General features: G+C 39.5%; 1 protein-coding gene across 2 annotated transcripts in view; it reads right to left on the reverse strand.

Moving 5' to 3' along the window:
• Positions 1–22,616, reverse strand: part of LOC149206733 (RabGAP/TBC domain-containing protein) — a 47,425-nt gene extending 24,809 nt beyond the window's left edge. Inside the window, exons 1-5 of one of the 2 annotated variants that reach the window (XM_089395551.1) lie at positions 22,022–22,616; positions 19,447–19,626; positions 19,201–19,276; positions 18,960–19,067; positions 18,594–18,678 (exon numbers count right to left, since the gene is read on the reverse strand). In XM_089395551.1, the coding sequence (XP_089251677.1) occupies positions 18,594–18,678; positions 18,960–19,067; positions 19,201–19,276; positions 19,447–19,626; positions 22,022–22,132 (560 nt within the window). In that variant the 5' untranslated portion in view covers positions 22,133–22,616. The remainder of the gene's footprint in view (positions 1–18,593; positions 18,679–18,959; positions 19,068–19,200; positions 19,277–19,446; positions 19,627–22,021) is intronic. The other variant, XM_089395552.1, reaches the window with a different exon arrangement.
• Between the last annotated feature and the right edge of the window lie 4,860 nt (positions 22,617–27,476).

A 27,476-nucleotide genomic window follows, 5' to 3' on the forward strand; every position in this document is an offset into this window, starting at 1 on the left:
TTCCTTGAGTGGATATGAGTACTATGTGTTATTCATTGATGATCACTCCAGGAGGACCTGGATTTATTTTTTGAAGACCAAGAGTGAGGTCTTCAAGCGGTTTCAGGAGTTCAGAGCTCTTGTGGAGACTCAGACAGGTCGAAAGATCAAGTCCTTGAGGTCGGACAATGGAGGAGAGTACACCCTTGGAGAGTTTGTTGACTATTGTGCGGAGGCAGGCATTAGGAGGGAGTTCACTGTTCCTTACAACCCCCAGCAGAACGGAGTTGCAGAGAGGAAGAACAGATCCATCATAGGGGCTGCCAAAGCCATGTTACATGATCAGGGGTTGCCATTGTTCTTGTGGGCAGAAGCCTGCAACACAGCTGTTTACTTGCAGAACAGGAGTCCGCATCGTGCCTTGGGGCACATGACTCCGGAGGAGGCTTTCTCTGGGAAGAAGCCTGATATTGGTCATCTTCATATCTTTGGATGCATAACATACTCCGATATACCCAAGGAGAAGAGGACCAAACTAGAGCCCACCGCAGAGAAGGGTATCTTTGTGGGCTACAGTGAGACCTCAAAGGCCTTTCGGATTTACATTCCTGCACAGAGGAGAGTTGTTGTCAGACGGGATGTGAAGTTCGAGGAGGACAGGGCCTTTAGGAGGTCACGGGAGTTAGAGTATCTGGATCAGCCAGACCCTCAGCAGCAGTTGAGTCAGTCGCAGGGATCCAGTGGGCAGGGATCAGGAGGATCCGGAGGTACATCTATGAGGATGTCAGGTCCATCAGTGAGCAGTGGCTCGCCGAGCCAGAGGGGTGGTGCTCCGGGCAGCATGCAGAGCAGTTCACTAGGGAGTCCACTGATGGACAGTTCACACGGTACCTCAGCTTCTACAGGTTCAGGTGCAGGCAAGAGGACAGCAGACAGACAGTCAGGAGTTCAGGCTACTGATGATGATGAGGAGGAGGAGTTTCATTCTCCGGTGGGAGAAGTGCGCTCAGGGAAGAGGAAGCCCAAGTGGCTTCAGGACACCTTGAGAGATGCCACATCTGTTGCTGAGCCGAAGAGGCCGGTCAGAGAGAGTAGACCACCTGAGAGGTTTTGTAGCTATATGGCGATGGTTACCAGCATCCTTGACTCTGAGCCTTCTAGCTATGAGGAGGCAGCTAGCCAGCAGGTCTGGAGAGAGGCCATGCAGGAGGAGTATTCTTCTATCATGAAGAATGATGTTTGGGAGGTGGTGCCGAGGCCTGAGGGCAAATCCGCGGTTACTTCCAGATGGCTTTACAAGGTAAAGCATGCTGCAAATGGCAGCATTGAGAAATTCAAAGCGAGGTTTGTGGCTAGAGGGTTCTCCCAGGTAGAGGGAGTTGATTATGAGGAGACCTTCGCTCCCGTGGCCCGATATACTTCGATCCGCTCCATTATATCGATAGCAGCAGAGATGGGTTGGAAGATCCACCAGATGGATGTGAAGACCGCATTTCTCAATGGCTTCATACAGGAGGAGGTGTACATTGAGCAGCCACAGGGCTTTGAGGTGCATGGGAAGGAGTCCCATGTGTGCAGACTGAAGAAGGCCCTTTATGGCCTGAAGCAAGCTCCCAGAGCTTGGTACTCCAGGATAGATGCATACTTGCAGGGGATGGGTTTCACAAAGAGTGAGGCAGATCCGAACCTTTACTTTATTGTGATTGGTGAGGAGCCTCTCATTCTGGTGCTGTATGTGGATGACTTGATCATTACAGGTGCAGAGAGACTCATAGAGCACTGCAAGAGAGATCTTGCGGCGGAGTTTGAGATGAAGGACATCGGTTTGATGCATTACTTTTTGGGTTTGGAGGTGTGGCAGGAGGAGGGGCATTTCTTCCTGGGGCAGGGGAAGTATATTGTGGACATCCTTAGCAGATTCCACATGGAGGATTGTAGACCCATGTCGACACCGATGATCACCAACTGGAAGAAGCTTCATGCTTCGGATTCCGAGTTGGTGGATCCCACATTGTACAGGCAGCTGATTGGTTCCTTGATGTATTTGGTCAACACTAGACCAGATATCTGTTTTGCAGTCAACACGATGAGTCAGTTTATGTGTGAGCCTAGGAAGGTTCACTGGGTGGCTGCAAAACACATTTTGCGGTACTTGCAGGGGACATTGGATTATGGTCTGGACTACAGGCAGGGAGATGGAGTGTGATTGGCAGGATACACTGATTCTGATTGGGCAGGTTGTGCTTCTGATAGGAAGAGCACTTCAGGGTGTTGTTTTGGGTTGGGTTCAGCAGTAGTGTCATGGTTCAGCCGGAAGCAGCAGTCAGTAGCACTGAGTTCAGCGGAAGCAGAGTATATGGCAGCCAGTCTAGCTAGTTGTGAGGCCATCTGGCTTCGCAAGATGTTGTTTGGCTTATTTGGTCAGCCGTTGAGACCTTCAGTGATTTACTGTGATAATCAGAGTTGCATTAAACTCACGGAGAATCCAGTATTTCATGACAGGTCAAAGCATATCGGGATCAGATATCATTTCATCAGAGACTATGTTCAGAAGGGAGTTGTGAAACTTGAGTATATTTCCACTGATGAGCAAGTTGCAGATATTCTTACCAAAGCCTTACCACGGGGCAAGCATGTCTACTTCAGAGACAAGATGGGTGTGGTGAGGAACACCTTCCTCGGTAAGAGGGAGTGTTGAAATTTGGTACTGGAGGACAGGTGGTTCCCTTAGGCTTTGATCTTTGGCCTAGGGAAAAGTGTCCAAAAGAATTTAATTTTTCTCCTAAAGTGACTTTATAATTTTATAAAGTTAAATCTAATTTAAAAGTGACTTTAAGTGATAAAGTTATTAAGTCTAATTTTAAAGTGACTTTTATAAAGTCAATGAAAAATTAGAAAGGAAAAGTGACTTTGGAAATAAATGACTAAGTGGGTCTTTATTAAAGTGGGGTGAATTAAAAAATAGAAAGTGAGATTTAAATGAGCATTTAATCTCAGCCATTGATCTAAATCTATTTCAGCCATTGGATTTAGAGATCACCCAAAAGTCACTTGGAATTATATTAAAGGAGGAAAAGGTCATTCATTCTTTCATGAGTAGATTGGGAGAAGGAGAGCAAGAGAGCAAGAGAGATTTCTGAGCAGGGAGGAGAAGGAGACAGCAGCTTGGCACACATTCCAAGGCAGCAGTTGAGCAGATTTGTACAGCTGATTCAGCACATAGTGAAAGGCAGATTTTTGCACAAAAATCGAGGAGCAGTTTGCTGATTTTTCTGCACACAAAACGGAGGTCGTACAGCATTTATTGCTGTCCTGTTTGCTGTAATTTCCAGATTGCTGTGAGGCACGGGAAAGGAGATAAGTTGTAAATTTGCTTGCTGATTTTTTGCTGAATAATTCTCACTGTAAAAAGGCAATTTTCAGAAATAAAGAAGAGCTCTCAAACTGGTTTTCCCCAAGAGTTGTAGGGGGTTTTTCCAGGGTCAAGTTGACCAAAAATATCAGTGTTTTAATGTGTTTTAATGGCTGTTTTTGATTGCTGATTTTTAATTCTGAAATTTCCAGCATTCTGAAAAATTTCCAGAATTTGTGTTTTCAGCAATATTTATTTTTTTTCAGTCTGTTAAATGTATGGTTATGGGAATGGGCATTTAACTACATGGGAGAAATAAGGAGAAACTGAAAACCGGGGTGGGAAAACAGAAATTTTTACAATAAAAACTACTAGGAACTAGAAAAGACAAGTAAATCTATTATATATTGCTTGGTCCTCTTGCCACGAGAAATGTCTAATTTCTAAAAACCTCACAATGGTCTACTGGGAGTCTCCTCCTACATAGTCAGACAACCATGGCCAAAACCAAAACCAAAACCAAAACCAAAAGGCACATACATGACCTCCACTTGAGGATGTAGATGGAGGTGGGGGCATCAAAGGCAAAGATTGTGGAACTCGAGCACTGCTACTTGATGATGGGGGTGGCATGGTTGTTGTTGCTTCATCATCATCTTTCAAAAGTTTTGTTTCCAATTCTTCTAGATGTGGAGCGCCATCCTCCAAATTAGCTTCCTTTGGGTTGTTGTCCCTTGTATCGTCACGAGCCCACTCACAATAATGTGTCAAAAATTTAAGTTGTAGTGCACATAAACCAAGATTTTTGCCAGGTTTTCATTGAATATGTTTCTTCTCACATTATGGAAGAACCTATAGGTGCTCCAACACCTTTTTGCAGAAGAACTATTTACAACCTGTGAAAGCACTTTTTTTGCCAATTTTGGCAAAAGTCCCTGCCCGCCATACATGTCCCACAATGTGACAGCATCGAATCTGTCCCTATCCTCCATTGCATGGAAAGTACCAAACACTACAGTGCTACTGAAGTATTTGACTTATTCAAGACGCAATCTAGCACACTCCTCCCTATCAAGGCCCAGCTTGTCTAATGTTGTCATATACCCATTTTGTACCTTTGGTTCTATGGGGTTTGGCCCTAACCCCACCCCCAGGTGCAGGTTTTCCCAACCAAAATGGAGAGTAGTATTTTCGCGTAAGGATATACACCAAGGCATGTAGTGGAACATTAAATTTATCCCACCGTGCACACACAAAATTTTAAATAATATCATACAAGTTGGGATAGTTTCCTAAACAATATCTTTTATTTGCCCCAACATGTTATCCATCTGCTCATACCACCTCCCCAATCACTGGTGCATCTGTATCTGCAAAACGAATCATGTTATAGATGGGCTTGGTATATTACAGAACATCCCTCACACGTGCCCAAAACAAACCCTCAAGAGCGATCTCCTCCACCTCTTTAAAACCTTGCCAGTCAAGTGCAGTTGGAGCCCTATCCTTTAATACCTGCCAGCGTTGACTTGATACCATGCTAGGTAATGACTCTCTTGCCTTCAAAAGGTGCCTGAAGGTGAGGTAATAGCTAACAAATCTAGTCTTCGCAATCTTCAACAGCTCCAACCTTGAGTGATTGTGGAAAATCCCATGGGTATTGCTATGATTGGTAATAAATTTTATCATTCTCTTGCCTCTCTTGTACAAATCACCAATCCATCTGTATTGAGGGTGTTTGTTCTTAATAATATCATGCATCAAAAGGTTCATTGTGTGAACCAAACACCCAGACAAAAATATGTTGGAGTATCTATCCTCAATAATTGCTTCCGTTGATTCTACAATGTTAATGGTGGTCTTGAACTTTTCCGAGTAATCATACGCTGAAAGAAAGACTACACCACTAGTTGACACACCAAGAACCCTTATCAATGGATTGCCTTTTACATTTGTCCAGCCATCAGTTACAATGGATACACCATATTCATTCCAAGAATTTGTCAATTTACCCAAAGCATGTGATGTAGGAATTTACAGGGTAAGTTCCTCAGATAGAACACCAAAGGACACCGCTCACAAATAGATCACAGATCAATACACCAGTATTCTTGACGTGGTTAAAACCCTCAAAGAGGGAAACAGTCCACGACCTGAGCCAACGCGGCCACTTCAGGGAATTTATTATAAAAGAATGAAGATTTACATAAGCTTCTCTCATGAACGGTCACCGTACAAATGACCCTCCATGCTCTTTAAATAGAGATCATGGACTAATCAGGTCTTAAGCCACGGATCAAGTGTCGGTAATATCGAAGAGAGAATGAACCATCAGATCACTTCATGTCTAGAACATCTCGTGACCGTCGGATTGTAAGTTACAAAAGTACATAGTAAAGAAACACATTTTACTTAACTCTATACTAGACCAAGTTATACTTAACCATTTCCTATGTGTCGGAATATCCTAACATCCCCCCCTCAAGAACAACTTGGGATAGGATTGAAGGATGTACAAATATGACACAATAGGAGAAAGAAGGAGGCATTAGAGCCTATCCCCCCTTAGTGACAACTTCCTGAACTCCAACCATAAATCGAAGTTTAGTAAACTTCGCCTCTATGAGAGCCTTTGTAAAGATGTCTGCAACTTGATCATCAGTTGAACAATATTGCACTTTAAAAACATGGTCATGAATGAGCTTTCTGATGAAGTGCATCTGTAGTTCAATGTGTTCGTTGTGCTGATGTTGGACTAAATCTTTGCATAGTTGAATGGCACTTTGATTATCACACCAAAGTGTAGTCGGATGCTGCTGCTGAAAGCCAAACTCTGACAGAATCTGACAAAGCCACAGGACTTCCTTACTAGCTTCTACGACGCCACAATACTCTGCTTCTGCTGAAGAAAGAGAAATGGCACTTTGTTTCTTGCAAGCCCATGTAATAGGCCCAGAACCAAGAGTGAAGACATAACCTGCAGTAGACTTCCGATCATCAGAGTCACCAGCCCAATCGAATCAGTGAAACCAACCAAGAGAGGAGATGCTTCTACATTGTAATGAATCCCAAACTGAATTGTACCTTGAACATAACGAAGTATTCTTTTAGCTGCTTTCCAATGACTTTCATGTGGGTTTTGCACAAACCGAGCAATAAGGCCAACAACAAAGGAAAGGTCAAGACGAGTATGGGTCAGATGCAAAAGTTTTCCTACAAGCTAACGGTATAACGTAGCATCAACTTCAGGGGAAGTACAAGTGACTGGCTCCAGACTGAAAGGGAGAAGGGGCTAGCTTACAGTCTTCCATGTGAAAATGGCGTAGAAGATCACATGCATACTTGGACTGGGAAAGGGAAATACCTTCCTTGGTTTGCAAGACTTGAAGACCAAGGAAATAATGCAAGTGTCCTAAGTCTGTCATTTCAAACTTCTTTTTAAGGTTGGACTGTTGGAAATAATACTGAGAGGGGGGGTGAATCAGTATTATCTAATCAATATAACTTTTTCATTTCCATATTCAGATTCATATACGCTAATTAAGTTAAGGCACACCGCGTGTATACGCAACTGTGTGTAATGCAACAAGCATATATCCAATAAACTTATGATTCAGTTAGTTGATCCTTAATGAGTGCATCAGAACATTATTAACCATATTAACAGTAAACAGGTGTAGTAAAACAGAACAGATCATCACACATAAGGAGCACACATGAACACCATGATATAAGGTGGAAACCCAATGTGGGTGAAAACCACCTGCTATAATTCGTCTCTATCTTCCTTTAATAAGAAACTTCTGTTTACAATATTTATGTACTGGTGCAGTCTTATACCAATACGCAGGCTTCTACCTGCGGAAGGTTACAACCTTCTCTTGTTCTCCAGTTTCTCCTGGAAGGGAGCTACAACCCCCTTAGCTTTTGTACTAGCTGATCCATTTACTAGTACGTAAGCGTCGGCCTACTAAAGGCTCCAACCTTCACTCGTTTTCCAGCTGCTCCTGGAAGGGAGCTACAACCCCCTGGCTCTTGTACTGGTCGATATGTTTAGTAGTATGTAGACGCCGGCCTACAGGACTCTACGATCTTCTTTCTTCCTCCAGGGACCACGTTTCATAAATTTTCAGACTAGATACTCCTGAAGCACAACACTATAAACTGAAGGCCACGTTTCAACCAATTTTCATACTGGACCCATTAACAACATTGAAGCACAAAATTAATCATCACAGCAATACACCCATCAACTACACCTGCATCATCAATCTCTGAATCACCCACTACTGAAACACTGAAACCCTGTCAACAACAAAGTCACCAGAACACAGAATAGACAACAGAACTCTGCAACAATAACCAAATCCAACTGCAACTTCAAATATCATATCTCATAATGTATACGCTACTATGAAGAACCAAACCAGCGTACATACGCGCTTTCACCAAAGCCAACCCGCGTACAGATCTACAAATATTTACTCATAACTTTGCAGCTGTTCCAAACATCAGTCGTACCCAGATCATAACATTCATACAATTAAACATGCGTCAATAATTCAAATCTAGTCTATCCATAATCAAACCATATAATGATAAACATTCCAAGCCTTAAGATCCTGATCCATCATTCATCATCATCCACATGAATGCATCCTTGGTTCAGATCAAGCAAAGCATCACAAACCCATAACCAGCATACTAGATCTCACACTTCATCAGATATATATCACTTGCACTTCCACCCCTTGGCCTAATGATTTTCTCCTTATATAGGTTTAGGCCTCTTTCAATACCATGGTCCAAAACCACTTAGAACCAATACCTTGGACCCAATACTTGGGGTCAACACTTCGGACCAAATACCATGGACCAATACCAAAATACCATGGATCAAATACCACGGACCAAAACTTAGTTTTCCGACATGTATGCGTCTTTCCTCCTGTGAACCTGCATGTGTACATATGCGCGTCTTATGTTCTAATCATCCGCGTGTATACGCACTTTCATCAAGGTTAACCTGCGTATATATCTCTCTTGACCTGCTGTACTATGATCTGTCATCTGATTGAGTTGCCACCTGTATCATACCTCTGAGTGAGTTGCCATCAAGGACAACACCTGTATCATAATGCCAACAATCTCCCCCTTTGGACTTGATGGCAACCACCACACCAAGTCACTCTCCTCCTTTGACATCAAGGGCAAAGGGCAAAAGCATAACATGACTCTATACATACATTGCCAATGACCTTCATACATACATCAATCTCCCAACCAAGTGGGGATACACCATTTTTGACTCAAACACAAGAACCAATAATTCATCCATCCCATGCATAGTGGGGTAACAAAATACATCATATGACTCACCAAGACCATGACAGTTATCAACAGCTATCATACACTATGTGATCTGCACTATAAGAATCTTAACCTACAATCCATTCTCTTGGTCAATCAACAATCAGTAGCAAGATATGTCAATAAGCATCATCACCAAGGACTTCTAACCATAATGCCAACAATGCATTATTCGAAGCATATGCTCCCCCTGAGCCTGTGCCAACCATCATATACCATGACATAACCATTTCCTGAGTCTGTTCTACTGTTTTTCTTCAGAGCTCCATATACGCGACTGTGGAGCGTCTAACTCGCGTATATACGCGACTTGTCTTCATTATACCTGCGTATGAGATTTAGAACACTGATGTTCCACACTTTCAGCTTCCTCTGAGTCTGTCATTGCTATGCCACATCTTTCTGACTGTACTTCCTTTTTCTTCCATATCTTTAACTGTGATGATGTTTTCTCCTTTTGGTATGGTGCCCAAAATCTTCTCCTGCATACCTTTGCTATGTGTCCGAGCTTGTTACACACATAACATCTTACATGTTTCATATTCCTTCTAAAACAATCAATGGTTTTGTGACCAAACATATTGCAAGCAAAACAATATCCCTTAAAGTACCTGGAACGTGATGATCTTTCTGTGTGATGGTCTTGAACCATTCTACTTCTGCATTTGGCTACAACATGTCCAAGATTATGACATACATAACATTCAACATTATTCATCGGAGGAAATAATCGTCTATCACTTCCACAGTTAGGAGTAAAAGATTTTCTTTGAGGAATTTCTTTCCTTGGCTGTTGATGGGGTTGTCCTCTCATCTCCTTATTGATCATTTTAGATTTCTCATTAGAGTTCCTTGCCTCACCTTGTGAGCTAGATTCACCTTCAACAGATTCATAAAAACCAAGACCAGTTTTCATAGTAGGCAACCTTTGACTACTAAGAATATCATCCAAAATCTTAGTACTGTCTTGAAATCGTAACAGTTTATCCTTTTCTTCTAATTTACCTTTCAAGATATTTACCTTAACCTGATGTCGTTCTTCCTTTTCCAGACATTACTTCTTCAAAATTTCCTCAAACTTTCTTCCTTCTTCCATTTGTTGCCTTAGTTTGAGAATCTCATTTTCTTGTTCTTCATTCAGCTCCTACAGCATTTGACGAACTCTGAAGGCACATTCCAGCTGAGCTTTTAAGCTAATAATTTCTTCTTTGAGGGCACTCTCCCTTTTGCTAGGTAGATCTTGTTGATCTATGATTTTATCTGATGCTTCATTTGCTTGTCCATCTTCAATATGAGAAGATTCAGGATCTGAATACTTGCTTCCACTCAACGGCAGGCTGTCATTGTTCCTTTGAGCTGTCTTCTTCTTTTGACGCGCTTTCTTTCCCATTGTTCTACGGATCTCCTTCAAGCGATCAATTTTCTACCAAAGGACCTGCTCTGATACCAATTGTTGAAAATAATACTGAGAAGGGGGGGTGAATCAGTATTATCTAATCAATATAACTTTTTCATTTCCATATTCAGATTCATATACGCTACTTAAGTTAAGGCAATGTATATGCAACTGTGTGTAATGCAACAAGCGTATATCCAGTAAACTTATGATTCAGTTAGTTGATCCTTAATGAGTGCATCAGAACATTATTAACCATATTAACAGTAAACAGGTGTAGTAAAACAGAACAGATCATCACACATAAGGAGCACACATGAACACCATGATATAAGGTGGAAACCCAATGTGGGTGAAAACCACCTGCTACAATTCGTCTCTATCTTCCTTTAATAAGAAACTTCTGTTTACAATATTTATGTACTGGTGCAGTCTTATACCAGTACGCAGGCTTCTACCTGCAGAAGGCTACAACCTTCTCTCGTTCTCCAATTTCTCCTGGAAGGGAGCTACAACCCCCTTAGCTCTTGTACTAGCTGATCCATTTACTAGTACGTAGGCGCCGGCCTACTGAAGGCTCCAACCTTCACTCGTTTTCCAACTTCTCCTGGAAGGGAGCTACAACCCCCTGGCTCTTGTACTGGCCGATATGTTTACCAGTACGTAGGCGCCGACCTACAGGACTCTACGATCTTCTTTCTTCCTCCAGGGACCACATTTCATAAATTTTCAGACTGGATACTCCTGAAGCACAACACCATAAACTGAAGGCCACGTTTCATCCAATTTTCATACTGGACCCATTAACAACATTGAAGCACAAAATTAATCATCACAGCAATACACCCATCAACTACACCTGCATCATCAATCTCTGAATCACCCACTACTGAAACATTGAAACCCTGTCAACAACAAAGTCATAAGAACACAGAACAGACAACAAAACTCTGCAACAATAACCAAATCCAACTGCAACTTCAAATATCATATCTCATAATGTATACGCTACTATGAAGAACCAAACCAGCGTACATACGCGCTTTCACCAAAGCCAACCCGCGTACAGATCTGCAAATATTTACTCATAACTTTGCAGCTGTTCCAGACATCATTCATACCCAGATCATAACATTCATACAATAAAACATGCATCAATAATTCAGATCTAGTCTATCCATAATCAAACCTTATAATGAAAAACATTCCAAGCCTTAAGATCTCGATCCATCATTCATCATCATCCACATGAATGCATCCTTGGTTCAGATCAAGCAAAGCATCACAAACCCATAACCAGCATACTAGATCTCACACTTCATCAAATATATATCACTTGCACTTCCACCCTTTGGCCTAATGATCTTCTCCTTATATAGATTTAGGCCTCTTTCAATACCATGGTCCAAAACCACTTAGAACCAATACCTTGGACCCAATACTTGGGGTCAACACTTCGGAACAAATACCATGGACCAATACCAAAATACCATGGATCAAATAACACGGACCGAAACTTAGTTTTCCGACATGTACGCGCCTTTCCTCCTGTGAACCTGCGTGTGTACGTATACGCGTCTTCTGTTCTAATCATCCGCGTGTATACGCACTTTCATCAAGGTTAACCTGCGTATATATCTCTCTTGACCTGTTGTACTATGATCTGTCATCTGATTGAGTTGCCACCTGTATCATACCTCTGACTGAGTTTCCATCAAGGACAACACCTGTATCATAATGCCAACATGGACTTCACATGGCTTATAAGGTTGGGATCACTACCAGTAAGGATAAGATCATCAACATAAAGAACAAGAATGATAAGATACTTACCCACTTTCTTGGTGTAAACAGTATTGTCAGAATGACACCTAGAAAAGCCAGTATCTAAAAGAAAGCTATCCATTTTGGCATACCAAGCCTGAGGGGCTTGCTTGAGACCATAAAGGGATTTCTTAAGCCAACATACAAGGCTGGAGTCTGTTTGTATAAAGCCAAGAGGTTGTTCCAGATAGATTTCTTCATGCAAGTCCCCATGCAAGAAGGCAGATTTAACATCCATCTGATGGACTTCCCATTTGAAAGAGGCAGCAAGGGAAATAACAAGGCGGATAGAGTTCATTTGGGCAACAAGGGAGAAGGTTTCAGTATAGTCAATGCCTTCAACTTGTGAAAAACCCTTAGCAACAAGACGAGCTTTATGTTTAGCAACTTTTCCATCTGATCCAAACTTGGTTCTGTAAACCCATTTGCATCTAACAAGTTTTCGTCCCTTTGGAAAAGGAACAAGATCCCATGTATCATTTGCCAATAATGAACGATATTCTTCATTCATAGCTGTGTCCCAATCTGGATGGACTGAAGCTTCTGCGAAGGTGTCAGGATCATAATTCGCTAAAGCTTGAGCCAATAAAGAAGAGGCTCTATCGAACTGAGAATGTGTATGTCGTTGATCTGTAGGATCACCTGCAAGAGCACCTGCTGCATCTCGAGTAGCACGGACCCATTTTGGAAGCTGAGGAGATGAAGGAGGATCTTGAGAAGGTGGGGGAGGATTGTCATCCTCGCTGTCATCATCTAAAGAAGAAATATTTTCAGAAGTAGAAGGGATAGAGAGAGGTGGCACATCCGCCGAACTAGGCTCGTAGGCCAATATATTTTCAGCAAACTTTACATCTCTTCTAATGATAACATTTTTGGACTTAAGTGGAATAAGTCTATATCCTTTGACATCTTCAGAATATCCAACAAAAATACATTTTTCACTCTTAGGTTCTAAGGCTTTATGTTTCTCACCAGGAATATGGGCCCATGCTTCACTTCCAAAAACATGAAAGTGACTTACATATGGTTTAATTGAGTTCCATGCTTCTTCTGGAGTGATATTCTTTAAAACCTTAGTAGGAGTGCGATTACTATGTAATTTGTATAGTTAATTGCTTCTGCCCAAAAATTAAGACTAAGTCCTTTAGATTGAAGCATACAATTAGCCATTTCCTTTAAGGTGCGATTCTTCATTTCAACTACACCATTTTGTTGTGGAGTATGTTGCATTTAAATTCCATGCTCAATACAAAAGTTGATGAATTTGTTCTTAACATATTCTCCGCCATTATCAAATCTTAGCTTAAGAATTTGATGTCCAAATTGTTTCTCAACAAAGGCCTTAAAGGCCAAGAACATATTAAATACTTCACTCTTGAGTTTTAATAAGTATATCGAAGTGTGTCTGAAGAAATCATCAATGAAAGTTAAGAAACACTTGTAGCCAGAGAATGAAACAACTAGAAGTGGACCACATAAATCACTATGCACAAGTTGTAAAGGGGCTGAGGCGTGCCAAGAGGCACGTTTTTCAAAACTATCTCGATGATGTTTTCCAAGTACACATCCGGAACAAACACCATCTCTGCAAGATACCATAGGAAGAGCTGTCACCATATTTTCTTTACATAGATTTTGAAGGGAGCGATAGTTTAAGTGACCAAATCGCTCATGCCAAAGTTTGCTCACTTCATCATTATGAGCAACAAATATCGAGGGAAGAGTTGATGACCCAAAGTTGTTAAACTTATACAACCTTGTAGAATCATCAGCCATGCCAGTAGCTAAAATCTGTCTAGGATCTCTTAGGTCCTTAATTACAACATCATGAGGTGAAAATTCAAAAAATTTACCATCACCTAAATGAGTTATCTGATATACAGATAGAAGGTTGCAGGATAAAGTTGGAACACATAATACATCATTAAACTGACCATTGTCTAGATGAGCAGTTCCAGTCCCTACAACACTAAGAGATCTATCATTACCAACATATATATTTTTGGTGTTACAATCATTTAAAGAAGAAAACATGGCTTTGTTTTTGGCCATGTGATAAGAAGCTCCAGAATTAATGAGCCACTCATGAGAATGAGAAGAAAAAGATACATTTAGTGCATAACCAAACCAAGATGCTTGACAACCACATGCAAAAGGTGTTATTCCTGAAGATGAAGTTGAAAAGTGCTCCAAATGGATGTTATGCTTCTTCATTGTTGCTTCTAAGGCTTCCATCTTCTTAAAGCATTTGGATTCTAAGTGGCCATCTCGATTACAAAAGTTGCAATGTCTATCAGTCTTCTTCCCTTTGTTTTTATTTGCCTTATCATTTTGTTGAATTGATTTTTCATTTTGAAATTGAAATTGCTTAGGACCCTTGTTTGGTTTAGGACCATTCTTTTTAGGATACTGCTTCTTAGGATTCTTTGAATTTGGTTGTTGTTGGGCAACTAAAGCTTTCTTAGAAGAGTTTCCAAGATTAAGAAGACCAAGATGTAAGAGTTTTTCTTGTTCTCTTATTAAAGAATCACAAAAAGCATCAAAAGAGGAGGACTTGTAATCTTGTCCTTGAGAAATAAAGGCTTCTCTAGTAGAATGGAAGGTGGAAACAAACACAGAGTACGCTGGTCCCAACTTAATAAGAATGGAATAGATAAGGCTGTCATCTTCTTTCTTAACCTAACACCTTCCAAGAGAAGTCTAAGGGTCTTGAACTTGGACAAAAAATCTTCAATGGAATAAAAGTTATTGGGGTCCAATGTAAGCAACTCATTTTCGAGTTGATGGGCTCTAATTTCATTTTTAATTCCAAAAACTTTAATGAGTTGTTTCAATGCTTCATTAGGGGTATCAAGTTCAGCGATATGGAATCTAAGGTCTGGAGAAATAGACATCCCTATCAACCCACATGCTTGATCTTGCCTATTTTCCCATTTGGCTACCTTATCTTCATCTTTAGGTTTAGTTTCTTGGCCTGAGGTTATCCTGTAAAGACCTTTACTTTTAAGTAAATCCACAATGTAGGACCACCATTGGAAGTAGTTGGTGTTGTCAAGAATAACTTGGCATGGACTTTACATTTTAATAGAAACTGAAGCTGTAGATGCTGAAACTAAGTGTTCCAATGGAAAGATCTCCAAAAATTAAGCCAATTCAAAAAAAACGGCTCTGAAAACGGCCTCCGGATGAAGAAACTATGGCTTTTTGAAGAAAAGTTGTTGAAGATGTCGACGAAGTGCGTGAATGTGCGGAAGTGAATGATAATGTTATATTTTTAAAAAATCCCCCCCCCCCCCACTCTTTCCAAACTTAATCTAATTAGCTCACTTTAAAAAAAATATTTTGTGTGACCCACTTTTATAAATAAATGAAAGTCACTTTTACAATGGTACTTTATGAGCTAATCATTAAATTGTAACTTAAATAAAAGATAAAGAAACTTTAGAAGTACAAGTGACTCACTTTTTATCATGGGTGAGAACATTTTTACATAAAGTAACTTTAAAACATAGTTTACATGTGCTTTTTGAAAAACTAACTCAACAAAAAGAAAGATTTGGACCCAAGACCTCTATTCTCATAAAGTAACTTTGGACCAAGTGAGCTAGTTTAAAAGGTTAGTAATTTTTGGAAAAGAGAAAGGGGGTTTTTTTTTGTCACTGAAGCTTTGGGGTGCGAGCTTACTTGAAAAAGCCCTTTTTCCCTACAAAACAAAAAACCACACAACCCAACACGGACATGCGAAAAAAACCAAACCTTATGGCTTGAAGTTAGCTTTCGCCAGAAACTCGATGTTTCTGATTTTCCGAGATCACACTAAAGCGCGACGGAAAATAACATACGCATAAGAAAAATCCTTCCTTTTTGTTTCTGATTTGCCCAGATCGCACAGAGTCGCAGGGCAAAGAGCATATGCAGAAATGAAAAGTATAGATCCGGTAATAAAAAACAGAGAGCTAAATAAACCGAAATAAATAGAGAGATGAATAACTAAAACTACAAATAAAAACTGTATACCTCCAGATCTTAAAAATGACGTAGCTAGGGCTACTGGAAACCTTTTCGCGTGAAACAAAAGGGGTTCCTCTCTGGAACAAATGCTCCTAACACAATAGAGCAGTCCTCTCGGCTCAAAAGCAATCAAAAACAGTAGATCTAGGAAATGACAGTCAGATGCAGTTGTATCGGCTTCGGATTTGGATCACCAACGGATGTGGCCCTCAAATAGCTCTGATACCATGTAGGAATTTGCAGGGTAAGTTTCTCAGATAGAACACCAAAAGGCACTGCTCACAAACAGATCACAGATCAATACACCAGTATTCTTGACGTGGTTAAAACCCTCAAAGAGGGAAACAGTCCACGGCCTGAGCCAACACGACCACTTCAGGCAACTTATTAATAAAAAAATGAAAATTTAAATAAGCTTCTCTCATGAACGGTCACCATACAAATGACCCTCCATGCTCTTTAAATAGAGATCATGGACCAATCGGGTATTAAGCCACGAATCAAGCGTCGGTAATACCGAAGAGAGAATGAACCACCGGACCACTTCATGTCTAGAACATATCGTGATCGTCGGATTGTAAGTTACAAAAGTACATAGTAAAGAAACACACTTTACCTAACTCTATACTAGACCAAGTTATACTTAACTATTTCCTATGTGTCGGAATAACCTAACATGTGATAGTTTGGCTTTTTAATGATCAAGTTCCACAGTTCTAGCTCTGTCATACCCAGGGGTCTTGTATCCTTTAAGGGCGTCATTGATGGCAGAAACCATTTCATGCCAATAAGGTGAGTGAAGAACATTGAATGACATCCCACATGCATAGAAAAACCAGAAATTTTTTGCATCCACATCATCCCTACACCCTTGATCAAGGAAATATGATATGGTTATGCGCCTTAAAGGGATGTTTGTGCCTGTGCCTCCATATCCACTACAAAGGGTGGATGTTGATGGAGTTCTTAGTCTATGTGATGGTGGGCTAATGGTGTCATCTTCAAAGTCACCCCTTGATCTTTTAGATTTGTACTGGGCTTCTTCCTCTTCCTTTACGTATTTGGCGCTTCGTTGTTGTGACACACTTCCACAAGTTTTGATTCCTATTTGTTTATTTCCATCCCATGCCATTTTCCCACAAAGATGCTTTCCAGCATGGATGTATGAATCTATGTAAGTGTTTTTGCAATGGAGGCATGTAAATTTAGTGGTTCCACCCCCTTTCCCTTCTGAAGGCCTAGAAACATATTTCCACAATGGGGTTTGGTTTGCTTTCCACTCTCATTATCCTCCTCCTCCTCACCACGATAATCCTCTTCTCTAGGGTTTCTTATTCCACCACTACCCACTTCTACATCATCCTCATCATTCCTCCTTTTACTCCCCAACATCATCATAACCAAAAGAGGAACCAACAAGAGAATGCCAAGCCACATACCCATCATGTTTGAAGTTTCAAACTTTGATGGAGTTATCGTTTTTTCCCTACAATAAAATGGAGGAATGGGAATGAGAAAGAGAGAAGAGAAAATTTTCATTGACCAATGAACATAAAAAAAACACAAATGTTAGATTAGAGTCTAGACCCTACCTCTTTGGCTCTCCAATAGCCTTCAATCCCAAGCTCCAATCTCCCTTGCAAGCTCCTCAAGCTCCCAAGCAACCCTCTCAGTCTTCCTCCTCAACTCAAGCTCCAATTCCAAAAACCCTATCTTGCTCTGTCAATATGTAAATGGTGCATTGTGGGAGGGGAGGAGGACCTTTTATTTCTTTTTGCCCCTATACATGAATATTTGTTTTTTTTAGTCACTGACATCTCCTATAGCCATGAGCTACATTCTCAACTCCCCTTGGAGAAATTTCCAAAATGCTACTTTCTTCCTAATGAACAGTCTTCTATGGACCTAATTCACTGATTCAGGTAACAATATGAAGACTTGTAGCTTTTAGTCCCATTGACCTACTTTTGTTTATCCCAATAAAAGCTTGTAATTATATAAAGTTTGCTCAGGAATCAGAACCTTGCAGTAATTCACACTGCTCATACAACTAGGATAGCATCTAACTATCAAAGATCAATAATTAATTTGTGCCGGGTTAGTAGCTTGAAACCGCTTAAGTGCAGAACACTGCACTGTAGGAGACAACACTAACAAACATGGAATAAATTCTGCAACCAAATGATAGTGAATTCCTTTTCTATGGATAAGATCCCCTATGTGGATATATCTCGATGCATGTTTATTTTCTGTTGAAAAAAGGCATATGGTTCAGTGTTTGGTATATAGAAGCCTGCCAGTGGCCTAAATTCCAAACTAGCAGGGTTTTACAGAGGGACATCTTTAGACTCGAGAGTTGGCCTTTAATATAAATATTGCAAGAAATTGACTGTGATGTTCCTTTTCTAGTTTTACTATGTCTAGGAGCTCTCTAAAATTAATGCAAAATCCTCCTATGTGTGCTATGGTTTACTGAGAAGTCATTGCCACTCAATAGACATCTGCTGCTTATTCCAAGATTTAGGAAAATGCAGGTAGTAACAATAAAAGCACAGAGCTTTAACAAGAAAATCTCCTCATTATTTCTGAAAGATGAAATGAAAATTATATAGATATTAAAATTCCAGAACATGAAATATGTATGAAGAATAGACATATAACCTGACAAGAAAAACATGCTCCTTCAAAGTGGCAAGAAAATCACGAACACCTCCATTATAGAAGTACAATGGTGGAAAAGCAAGGCCTGCAAAGAAGAAATGGTACTAAGCACAAAAGGGAGAACCAACAATTTGAAGTTCTATAACGTAGAGAAATAAAATTCTCAAAGATTTAGTAATGCACCACATCCAACAGATAAAATATCCTCAAAATTCATGATGTAAAAAGTTCCATATCCTACCAACCAGGTCATTTTATTTCAGTGTACTAGTTTTAAGGCAAGTTCTGAATTAAAGTGTTAATAATTATATAGAAACAAATGGCAATCGGCATTTTGCTTAGAGACAGTATGCTTAAGCAATTTACCAGATGTGAGAACAACAATGACAAACTGCCATCCCAGAGGTGGCGTGTGCCGGCGAATAGATTTAACTTCTGACAATGGCACAGCACGTATCGTATACAAGTTTCGATCTGTGAATTGCAGGGGAATACATAAAAAAGAATTACAATAAATTGAACATGGTATAAACTTCAAAAAGGCCTGGATAGATGTGTTTACAATATTTCTATTTACACAAGCAGCAGTCATAAAATTCCATCATACCTTTCTCAGAAATCTTACTTAATATACGAGCCATGCCATCCCTCACAGTATTGTTTTGTTTATAAGGAATCCATGTCTGCCATGAATTATTTTCACAAACATGTCTGATTTAGTCTCATTGTTGATTTAATGCATCCAATAAACAAATAACTTTGAATTATTGCATGCAACTACCAACTGCCACGATAAGCTTGCAAAATAATTTCCTGCATTCAACAGTATCTAGGACTCAGGAAGACACCCTACCATGAACAATGAAGAGCCTTGTTTGATAAGACGCAGACGCCCATTAATGCGTTCAAACGCATATTGTGTAGGATGAATTGTTACATTGTCTTTCACAAAAACAACCTCAGACCCATCAGGCCCAGAACAGTTACCTGGGTCTTTCACCGAATCCTTCCTTTGCTGCTTGTTTCTTGATAGCTGCAAGAACAAACAAGTGGGATGAAGACACCATTCGACCGCATTAGCAATTAAAAAGAAACAAAACTTTATCATTACAGAGATAAACATAGCAGGCTTCACTTTAGGGTGGTCATTTAATGGATGGCCATTAAGTTAGCTTATGACTACCTTGTTAAGAACCCACAGTTAGTGACGGAATATGCCATTTAACATCCTAATTGAAATGATGATTTGGATTAAATTTTACGTTTCTCCAGATGAGAAGGATATAGTGTCATGGCAATGATAAGTTGTCAAAACGGCATCTGAATACACTGGCTGAAAGACAGCCTACTATGCGCAGAGTTCTGATGTAAATTGTAATTGGGCAGCTTATCAATTAAAACATCATACATATTCTCTGGTTTGACTGTTGAAAGGCTTCAAGACATTGTGTAAAGACATTAAAAGGGTCATCAACATATATAGTTGCCTCACCTTAATGAAAAACAAAACCACTGGTGACTGCAGTGATCGTAGAGCACTATCATGATGGCAAGAATCCATACTATCTAATATTCATCAGTGTTGTCTAACTATCAGACGTTTTGGAGTTTTTGGCCAGAAACCAGCAAAAAAAAATTTAGTCAAATGTGGGCTTGTTGTTTACAATGGCTTTTTGACTGCATATATGGATTCAGCATCCTGTAAAACCCCTGGGACACTTGGATTGTGGAGAGTTCACAACTCAAACTTGTAATGCCAACAAATCCTTGACGAAATCTGGGCAAATTAGACACTCAAACTTGTAATGCCAACAAATCCTTGACGAAATCTGGGCAAATTAGACCAGAAAATAGACCAGAAGAACCTCCAAAACATCTAACAGATAGACTACAGCTTACTCATCGGCCTAACCAGCATCTTTTTGACCGTGTGTACAAAAGCAAGGAGATTATTTTCCCCTTTTGCACGTCATCGGCAAAAAAAAAATAGGCTCATTACATGCTGCATGAGTACATCCGGGTAGGGTACAGGTATGTGTACACTAAGGTTGAAAGCATTTGCATTACGGGTACGGAGGGCAGGTACATCATTTTTCCTTTGTAAAGGAGGTCATCGGGATGTGGGTTTGGTGAGTATAGTTATGGCTTATGGGGAAAGGAATGTACCCATGTAACTACGCATTGAGCTAACTTTGACTCACAAACTGTCACGATATGTTTGAAGGATGTTCCAAAGCTAGGAATTAAGAAAAGTTTCTGAAGGCTTTTATCTTCACGGAGCTAGCAGGGACCATAGTTATTTTTATTGAAATAGATATTTATTTATCGCTTGGCCCAAATGACTGGAATAATACAGCATTTCCAGCCCACACTGGCTGCAAATCAGATGGCCGGTAAAGCATAGTTACCAAAAACAGCACGGGAGCATACATTTCTCCGGGAAAATGTCAATAAACAGAAATTATTTTTGGGTGTTTTTCTGCCCAAAGCAATGTAATTTGATTTAAAACAGTAATACATACATATAGTAAAATATTTTGGAGTTTTGAGAGAATTTAGATTCACTAAATTATCTATTATGTATATAATATGCATAGTGAAGGGGGCTGTTTCTTATCCCAAAATCCTCTGGTCCCTGTTTATCCTTCCATTGTTATTTCCTGTTTCATTTCCCATTCCTTGTTTCCGGTATGTAAAATCCCCACCTAATTAGAGCTAGTGCCCATGTATGCAGCACGAGCCGGCTAATATAGATGCTAATGCTGGAACTACATGCCTTGGACAATACAGTATCAGTGAATGCTCCAGAACAGCAGACAAGAATAGGAGATGTTAATGTCATCTACATTCTATTATTTTGATTTTGAGATGGCGAAGCCCAGTGCAGGAGATGTCCTAGTTACAACTAATGTCATCTACTTAATAATATTTTGATTGTGATAAGGTGAAGCTCCGAGATCAACCATAATTCCATCGTCACTGTGGCTTGGGAGGTCTGCAGGGACTACTTAGAAATTTGTGATCATTGCAGTCCATCGACATACAATTTCACTCATAGCAATCTGGCCATTCTCCAACATCAGGCATGAATTGAAGTTGGCATATGAACTTGCTGGTATGCGCATATTGGGTAGGGATGAACAGCTCAGTTTGAAAGAATTTCAATCAACAGACAAATTAATTTACAAATTAAAATTAAAACCCTCCTGCAGTTACAAATGCACAAAAGGTCTTCATATTTTGATTATTCCCAAAACCCTGGTGAATTGTGCATTAATCCTTGTGAACAATCCATGCATTCCAAACTCCACAAGGCTACGCAAATGAAATCCCAAAACGATGCCAACCCTGAACCTTTCACTGTTAAAGAACCATTTGTCCAATTAAAACAAAAGGAGCATAAAAATCAGAAAAACAATAACGTCTACCTTTCGTAGGGAGAATCCAGGAGACCTATTCACCTCCTGTTGCGAGGCCGCGTAATCGGCATCGTCTGCCAAATCGTGCATCTCCATTTTGGGTCCAGGGCTTTTCTCCATCACAAATTCTTCAGAAAAATTAAACCATCAAAAACATAATTCAGATAAATTAATGTTTTAAGACCAACCCAATTCTCTATTTTCGATCACCGATTTGGACACGGAAATCTTCAGATCCGATTCTAAAATTGTTTTAAGAAACCGTGAAATCTGGTTCTCCTGTGGCTGTCGAATAATGGAGTTGAAAAATAAAAATTAATTATACCATTCCAAGCAAGAAAGGTATAAGATCCCCAGGACTGATTGATTGGTGTGGTTAGTTACAAGGACAATGCTTTTGCCGAGGAGACTGGTAGATTATAATACAAAATGCTTACTAGTAGACAAATACGATAACATGGAATATCTCTTCTTCCTTGGAATCGAACTAATAATTGATTTTATCTAGAGAGATAAATCTTCTTATTTTTCAATTGATTGTAATGCCGCCGACGAGAAAACACGGATAGTCTCTCAGACCGTGTTGCGCTTGCTTCGCCACAAAGGTTTCTATGCTTTTGGTATGGGTTTGCTGAGTTATGAATAAGCATTGTGTTGATTACGTCTTTAATTGCTTGAAAGCTCTATTTCTTTGGGCATTTTTGTAGATTTCAGGTTTTTCACTGAAGTGTTTTGCTTTATTTCTTTGAGGGTATTGTGTAGTTTTAGTGTTTTTTTAAGTGTTTTTTAAATTGGAGAGCAGTTCATTATTGATTAAAGTGTTTAGGGAAGTTATTTAATCATTAGAAAGAAAGAAGAAAGAAATTATTTTAACGTCCATGTAAAGATAGTTTATGGGACAGATTGTTTTTTCATCTGCTTGATGTATTCGCCCTTTTTCTATGAAGCTTCAAAATAAATGCTCCCAGCTTCTCGACAAACCCCTCGCTAAATTAGATTATCCCAAGATCTAGCTACCAGCATATCTGCATAACTTTCCCTGTTGTCTTTGAAGGCCTCACATTCTAAAATGAAATGTTTTTCTGTTTCCACTTTTCCGGAAGAACAAAAAATGCATACTCTTTGCTCCCACACTTCCTTTGGCCTTTTCCAGCGCCCTATTCACAACGGAGTTGATGAGAATTAGTCCTTAACTAAGCAATATGAATTTTGGCTCTCCAAGATATTGACCTCTATGTATGCTTTTGGTTGATGACAATGAGTGGGATTAAACACTGCAATATAGTAATTTTTCTTTCTTCCTAGCTCCTTATCCCAAGTACGCTTGTGGAACTTTTCCATAACAAAAGCTTTTATCTCTTTGTTGTTTATGGGACACGCATTCAAGCAAATACCCCATTTACTAAACTATTTGTTATTTTGTTGCATCCAAGTTTTTTTGCTCTTGCACAATCTATCATTAAAACGACCTTAGGCCATCTACCCTCTTCCATTTGCTCATTTTTTTTTAAATACCTTGTGACTTGCACCATAGCAATTGCTTCAATAGGAGCAGTCCATGTTTCACTTAACAAGATAGCATAAGGAACTGCACTTTTAATCTTAAATTTGTTTGTAATCAAACGCTTCTAAATTTTCTCAATTTGTCTCCACTACATGTCGGATGTACTGCTGGCCCATAGTTCACAACCATAAAGAATCACCAGAATTACTAGAAGCCCAAAAAGAGTTTGAGTGGTTTTCGAGTCCCATAACTCTGCCTCTCTACACCTATTATGAAAAGCATAAAATGTTTTCCAACCCCTCAAAGTTCTTTTCTTTCTATAACCATTCCAGCTTAGATTTTTGTTGAAGTCAATTCCGAGGTATTTGTAATCTGCAACTTCTTCCAGAATGTTGCCTTCAAAGTAGAACTTATGGTGGTTATGTTTTCTTTTCTTAGAGAAAACCATTACTTTCATTTTGCTAATATTGACTTGCATTCCCACACTTCTACAAAAATGCTCTCAAGGGATAGTAAGCGCTCTTGCAAACCAAGAGCCAATTTAGCAATCAGAATAAGGTCATTTGCATACAAAAGAAGCCTTATAACAAACTTGCCCAAATAGATACCATCACCCCCTTGTGAATTTAACCACTCCTCAAGCTTGTTGATATATAAACCAAAAAGGGTAGGAGACAGTGGGCAACCTTGCTTGACCCCGATATCGCTTCTAAAACTTTCAGAAATGCCTGTTGAAGTTCTAATTTTGACTTTCACCTCTTCATACAGCATATGCACAGTTGCTCTCAAATGTTTAGGAACCCCAAGTTCCTCCATTCTATGCCAAAGCTTATCCCTAGGAATCGAGTCAAACGCTTTTCTGAAATCAATAAAGCAACAATAGACTTCTTCCTTTTTCTCCCAAACTTTTTCAATGATGTGCCTTAAAGTTATACAATGATCAATTGTGGAATGTTTAGGTCTAAAACCTGTTTGCCCTTTAGCACGCTTATCTCTTTCTTCTGCCCACTTGCTAATTTTGTTTTCTAGCTTTGCAAACAAAGGGTTTATCACGATGGTCCCATAATTGGAGGGATTATTGACGTCACCACTTTTGAAAAGAGGTATTGCCAGACTAGTTGTCCAATCTGTGGGGAGCCCTTGTTGTATGATGTTGTTGAAGATTTTTGTAATGTGAGGTGCAAGAATCATTGAGCTCCACTTTAAATATTATGCTTGAAGTTCAAGTAAGTCTTTTGCTTTTCCAACACCCAACTTCTTAATACCCATCTCTACCTCTTGTACCGTGAAGAGTTCAGTATCAGTGTTGACCAAGGAGGAGGGCCAACCTTGGGAACCTACTCAAAGAGTTGTCTTGCATAGTCAAACCATTTAGAAGTTGTAATATTATTTCCAATTTGCATCTTTTTCGGTTGGAGCTTCTTCCAAAATAATTTGGGGTTATTTTTCCCAAGGAAGATTAGTTCTTCCCTCCTTGAAACCATGAAATTGGCCTTTTTCTTGCTTAATAATTGCTTGTAAGCTTTGAGCTTTATGTTATCCTTGTTTGACTCTTTCCACATTCTCCTTGCCTTTTTGCATTCCTCATCAAACCAAGCATTAACAGGAAAGCAATTTGTTTCAACTTCTTAATTTTTGCTCTTTTGCACTTTGCAAGTGTGCATTGAATTAAATGTGTTAATTCATGACTATGAAGGCTATGAATTGTAATTTTCTCCTTCTTGAAGAGCCTTTATAGCGTCATTTTGAAGGTATTGCAATTTTCTGGGGTCAAAAGAATTCTGCCTTGTGAGAGATTTTGTTGGACACGCTGAATTTTTTACTCTAATTGTTTATTTCCAATCCATGAGAAACATAAATAAATTGGCTTGTGATCTGATTTCAAGTCCCACAGCTGATCTCCAATCAAAACTTCCTCCATTTTCTCACACAAACCATGCGAGCAAATTGCATAATCTACCACACTTGCTCCATTGTACGTATTGCAAGTGAAATTACCAGACTTTTCCCATCTATTCAAGCCATTACAAATGACTAAATCAAAGGCCCGACATAGAGTAAGCAATTGTTCACCAAAGAGATTGCAACCCTTGTCCTCTAAAATTCTTTCCCACTGATGATTACTTTCTTCTGTAAGCCAAATAGGGTCACAATCATCTTTACAACAAAGAATGCTACCTTGCTCACTTGCAGTCCTAGCATTGAAATCACCCACTATAAGGACTTCACCTAGCTGCGAATATGTTGCAATATCCACTTTTAACACTGCAAATGGATCTTTGTGGTCAAGCCCTCTATCTTTGTAGAATTTTGAAACCTGCGGCGCAAAATAGCATGCTGCAATTCTGATGTGGTTTCCATTTTCTGATATTTTAAACCAAATGAATTGCTTATTTGAGTCTTCTTTTTCTAACTGAATGAGATGACCTTCTTTCTCCCTTACTAAAACCATGATACCCTCGTGCCCTTTGCCATTCCCTGTTGCCTTGTTCCACACTGCCGTCTTCCATTATCCTTCAAACAGAGGTGTTTTACACCCTTCATGCTAATGTGTTTCTATGAGGCAAATTATATCTCTATCTTCCGCAATAGGCCCTAACCCAGGGCCGCGTCTCCATGGGTAACCTTTGTAGTTCCAACAAACTAATCTTAAGGAAACCTGGGTATGACTTGATTGCTATTTATTTTGACATGCAAGACTCACATTTGAGTCTTTGTCCTTGCTTTCCCATATTGACCTTACTTTTTGATTTCCTGTTGAAGAGTTTGCCGCCTCTTCTTTATTACCATCTTGCTGCTTTGTTTTGGAAGGAGGTCCAAATCGCGCTATCACAGCTTTGCCTTTACAAATCCATGCTATCTTGTCTTCATCTCTTGCTGCCCTAACCTTTAAAATTTCCTCCCTTCTTTCCTCCTGTTGTTTTACAATTAAATCTTCTTCTACGAAAAAACGAGAACCCCTCAAGAGATGTTTCTTGCTTAGAATGATATATTTATCACGAAAGCTAGGCATAATGACTTTTATGGGTTTGACTCTCTCCCCGTTAAACTTACCCACCCTCCATGCTTGGCATATTTGTCCTTGTCATAGCAACTTGTCTTTCAAGAAGTCTCTTGCAAGGTCAAGAGTACATTCATTTTTCCCATAGTCTTTTACCCCTTTAATAATTATGTTTGCTGCCCTATTTTGTCTTTCCTTGCCTTCACTATCTTGCATGTTGTCAACCTAAATATTTGTTTCTCCTTCCTTATTAGCAGAATCGCTAATAACTTGAGCCCAAGTTTTAGAAACTTTGGTCTGCACGCAAGTGCATGGTACAGCGGTCGGGGCAGTCGGTTCCTTCGTACCCCGCCCGCGTTCGATCCTCCATGGTGCCGCTGCGCAACGACCTTTACTGTTCCATTTGCGAATGTATTCCGGATGTGACGGCTTAGATGTGATGGATGTCAGCTAGACTGATATGTATAATGTATAAAAAAGAGGACCCCATATCGCTTCTTCTGGGTACTAACCCCTCCTTTAAAAAAAAAAAAAATAGAAACTTTGGTGGAATCTCCTTTCATTTCTTCTCTTGCGTTCTCTTCATGAATGTTTATTTGAACAATATTTTCCCTTTATTTTAATAAATTAAGTTGTTATTATAAGTTTATTTTCTTTTATCAAAACATATAAGCATTACACTTAAATCTATAATTTTATATTCTTTTATCAAATCATATAAGTCTTACACTTAAATCTAAGTATTTATTTTTGCATGTAGGATAATTAAATTGATGACGGAGATCCCATTATAACCATCTTCATTGTTAATTACTTAAATTAAGTAGTTCGAGTCACATTACTTATATTAGGTTGGTTTTTAAGTGGTTATTTTATGTGTTAATGTTTTTTTAAATTGTGTTTTCTAAATTCAAGAGGAGCTTATCATTGGTTAAAGTGTTTTGGGAAGTTTTTTTTTT

Source organism: Pinus tabuliformis, chromosome 1_2 (genome assembly GCF_031772625.1).
Source record: "Pinus tabuliformis cultivar Carrire ecotype Pingquan chromosome 1_2, CPIR1, whole genome shotgun sequence".
In the NCBI taxonomy this organism is placed as follows: Eukaryota; Viridiplantae; Streptophyta; class Pinopsida; order Pinales; family Pinaceae; genus Pinus; species Pinus tabuliformis.